Genomic DNA, 3,992 nt, shown 5'->3' with positions numbered 1-3,992 from the left:
GGATAAACCACTATCGTATTACATGTGGTCCGTCTATACACTTGGGAGCTTCACACTTTAGACGAATGTACCCATTTACAGAATCGGTGGTGGACCTGGACGCCTGAGTTTTCTTAATAAGTTGAATTTCAATCAACAAGTTCTTCGGTTTCAGGGAAGACGTGTATCAATTGGGAGGCTGGCTAATTTGCTGAATCAGAAACGATGGCATTCTCACGGACAGACAGACGAATCAAAGTTGAGAGCTAGGATTGCAAGCAACTTTTCAATTTGGCCTCAGCTCTACAACGAGCCTTGAATTCATGAAAAGGATTGTCTCTTGCACTTGGCAGTAGTGCAGATTTGATAATGTCTACACGAAATCATCAAACACTAATCTATACTGTCGTACCGTAAAATGGCTCTCCAGCCATAACTGTAATCCTTCATTTCCTTTGTACTTTGTTAAAAAACTTTTTGCTGTGTTGACATGGTTAGTTGTAACTTAGAGACAGGTCGAGGTGCCAGAACTATTCTTAAGTAAAACGAACAAATGTACACAGGAACGTTTAGACACTTATCAACCTTATTTGCATCACTTATCTTATATGTGCTGCCCTTAAACAAAAAATGTACTATCGATAAAAATGCAAAAGCTATTCTTTTAGTCTTTTTAGAATTTACTTTTGTTTGTATGATTCTCCTGCTGAGAGAGGTTCATTTGGCCATCGTGTGCTCGATCTGGCGTTTCTGCACCTCTGTTACTGGGTTTTCACGCTGTGCATCTGTGTATTCGTAAGTGTTGCTTTTCATTAGTTAATCCGGCAATTTCTGTACATTTGAGTAAAGCAGTGTGCTTCCTTTCTTAATTTATTGGAAGCAAAAGGATTCGTAGTGGGAAATTAAGGCGATTTCCGTTTTCTGGGTTACGATGTGTCGACTAAAATTAGGGGGTTAATGGGTGTTGGTGTTTTGCCATGTGACAAACCTTTGTTACTTGTATTTGCTTCTTTGTTTCGGCATTTCTTCCAATTGGTAGGTCGGTTTTCCTCACTGGTCTTCACCTTAGCACCATATTTGTAAGCGAAGCAAGGATATTGAGGATGTTTGTGGCGTAGAAATTTGTACCCAGAGCAGTCACTGACGACGACACGTTTGTAACAGTCGATATGTGGTGACTGTGCACAAGCTTACAGTCTTGGTTTTGTCTGATTTACTTCGATTGAGCGAAGGCCTTATTATGTAACTTAATAGTGTTACTTGAGGTTGAAAACACGTGTTTATACTCCGCGACTTCATGCTTAATCAGTTCTCTCAGTCATTGTTTTGCTTCAGCGTAGTGCTATGAGTGCATTTTCTACTATGTCCACATTTTTAATAAAAACGTAATCGTTTATTCGAAGTTGGTTGATCTAGCCTCCACAGGTACTTCATTATACATTGATATTTGATCAGATGCAACTGCCGGAACATTCTACAAGACATGTGAGAACCCTCATTTGTTCCCGCTTCATAATTGTTGACTAACTCTGCCCAAGTTTCTGGGTTTGTTGACTAGCTAACCGGGTTTTAGATGGTTCCGCAGATGGGTATGTTACAGCCAACAAGTCCAACACCGGGAATCCTTAATCCCAACCTTTCGGACCCCTCATTTGATGAATTGGAATTACGCCGCATGGCCTTGCAGAGTCTGTCCAAGCGCCCTGTAGAACCACCTGCCGTGAACCACGCAGAACGTACGTGCTGCTCTATTTTCACTTGTCCCCTTTTAGAGGCGCAATCAGAGTTCGGTACAGGTAAACACATCCAAATTCATTTCATGTGACAACGTAGAAAGAGGTAATGCTGCTACGGACGTGAGAGACGATGATAAAGAAGACGAAATGTCTAATGTACGTTTGTCATTCATAACCTCAAATGCGTTTTCAGGTGGGTCAAGAAATGGAACAGGAACTTCGAAAAAAGGCGTTGCTTTCTTTTACAAAACGACGGGAAGAGCTCATACACGTATCGAATTCTGTGCCTTCTTTGACTACACTCGTCATTAGTGCACCACCACCTCCCCCGTCACTACCATCACTAGGGTCATCACCTATTAAATCTCGTTTTGTCATCAGACTCAACAGGCGTTCTGTCTCAAGCTCTTCTGCCAGTGGAGATGATGAGGCTAAAGGGCTGCCCAGCGTCACTCTAATCTCTCGTCGTGGCAAAATCGCCCCTTCTGTGGTCCCTCACTCTTCCTCACCACCCCCATCACAGCCACTACCAGCCCCTCTCCCGCCGCTACCACAGACAAATAAAAAATTCCACTTGGATACCACATTAGTGCGTCGGGCCCAAACTCCCAATAAGTCGGTCTCTGGACCTTTCAAAGGCAATGTACAGTCTTCCACCTCTGAAGTTGGCCCTCGTAAAAAAGGTAAATTCGCTCTCGCTGCTTCTCTTCAGTCCTATAAAAAGTTGGTTCAAAGGCAGTCTCTGCGTGTGGAGCAGCTGCAAGCTTTGGTAAAACGCCAGGACAAGCTTCTATCCCTCCGAAAGCGGTCTGTAGCCGTTTTGAGTTCAACTCTTACCTCACTGAAGGCCAAACTGAACCAAACTACGAAGCTTTACCTATCTGCGAGGCAGGCTGCTGTAAAAGCAAGCAAGGAAAAACAATTGACGATGGGTAATTTGATCAAGGCCCACAGAGAATTGGAACAGATGAATGCTGCAGTAAGGCGGCTGTCAAAGAAGTTATCCGTCGATGGACCTTCCTCTCGACACCGTTCGAAACCCGTACATCTTCCTCCCTCCCCTGCAAATGAACCTATTCCACAGGGTCCAATGGAACTCGCCAGCTATTTAGCTGGTCTATTGGATAAATTAGAAGCCGCCTTTAAGATTACTAGCCCACTGTTCCGGTACTTCAATCTCTTTGCTCTCTCTACAAATATGCCCGAAGAGGTTGAGATGACGTCACCATCTCCGGATACGAGAGCTTCTTCTCCTACACCCCCTTCACTGGATCCTAACACACCTATTTGCCCCTTTTACCTGAACGGAAACTGTGTAGATAAGACCTGCTCTTTCCAACATCCAACCAACTCCGCCGCTTCTCCAGTTATGTCGAAGGCATCACTCCAATCCTGTGTGGTATCAGCCTCCATTTCTGAAGACTTGGAATCACTTTGTCACGTTTGTGGAGCTCAATTAAATGTCACAAATGCCAGGGCTCTCGACTTTTGCTCTTCTGTGCTCGACTGGCATGTAGTCTTTACGAACTTTAATGACTGGACGCCCTACCTCAATCCACCTTTGGACCTGACAAATGTGCATGATGTGGCCTTCCTCAAGCATCACCTCCATGCCGTCCTCGTTTCCACAAGCACTCCAGTCGCTGATGCCTTAGATTTTCTGCAGAAAACTAACTTTCACCCACATCTCTTCTCTTATGCCATCAACTCTGCCCAGATTTGTTCGTTATCTGCTCGGAGGGAGCTGGTGCGGCAGTCCCTATCTCTGCTGCTCCTACTGGCTCACGAGCAAGCTTCGTCCCTTACTGCCTCCATCTTATGCATGAACGCTCTCCTCTGTGTTACTTACCACGCATGCCGGCTGGAGTGGGAGGCGTGTGGTTCCAAAATTGGTACATCACTGATCGAGGACCTCCTTTTGCACGATCAAGCAGTTGCTCCCACCTGTCTGCCTCCTAATCATCCGGCTCGTTGGGGCCTTTGGTATCTTAGAGTGACTCTTCTGCTTTCCACCACCTTTCCTCAATCACTCGACTATTGTCCCCTCTTTGAACCCGAAAAATTGACAGCTCTTCGAGACATCTTTCAGTTGGCGGTTCTCGACCTCGGTCTGTGCGGCGACTGTCTTTCAAATCTCCTCTCCAGCTGCAATCAAGAGGGCATTCCTGTTTCCGACGTCTTTCCTGTACTCGCTTTCAGCCATTTCTATGTGCAATTCCTCGCTGCTGTAGGTGATAATGAACGTGCTGCTCTTTTCTGTCTGGACGCTCTTGTGAG

At 45.3% G+C, this 3,992-nt stretch overlaps 1 protein-coding gene across 1 annotated transcript in view; it reads left to right on the top strand. All coding sequences in view use genetic code 11, as the record gives it.

The window, feature by feature from the left end:
• Positions 1-1,920: 1,920 nt before the first annotated feature.
• Positions 1,921-3,992, top strand: part of EGR_04053 (hypothetical protein) — a gene marked incomplete at both ends in the record, with an annotated part of 3,324 nt that continues 1,252 nt past the window's right edge. Inside the window, one exon of the mRNA XM_024493302.1 lies at positions 1,921-3,946. Within this exon, the coding sequence (XP_024352216.1) occupies positions 1,921-3,946 (2,026 nt within the window). The remainder of the gene's footprint in view (positions 3,947-3,992) is intronic.

This window comes from Echinococcus granulosus (genome assembly GCF_000524195.1).
Source record: "Echinococcus granulosus chromosome Unknown EG_S00024, whole genome shotgun sequence".
NCBI lineage: Eukaryota > Metazoa > Platyhelminthes > Cestoda > Cyclophyllidea > Taeniidae > Echinococcus > Echinococcus granulosus.
Note: the sequence above shows the minus strand (reverse complement) of the source record. Positions and strands in the feature narration are given on the sequence as shown.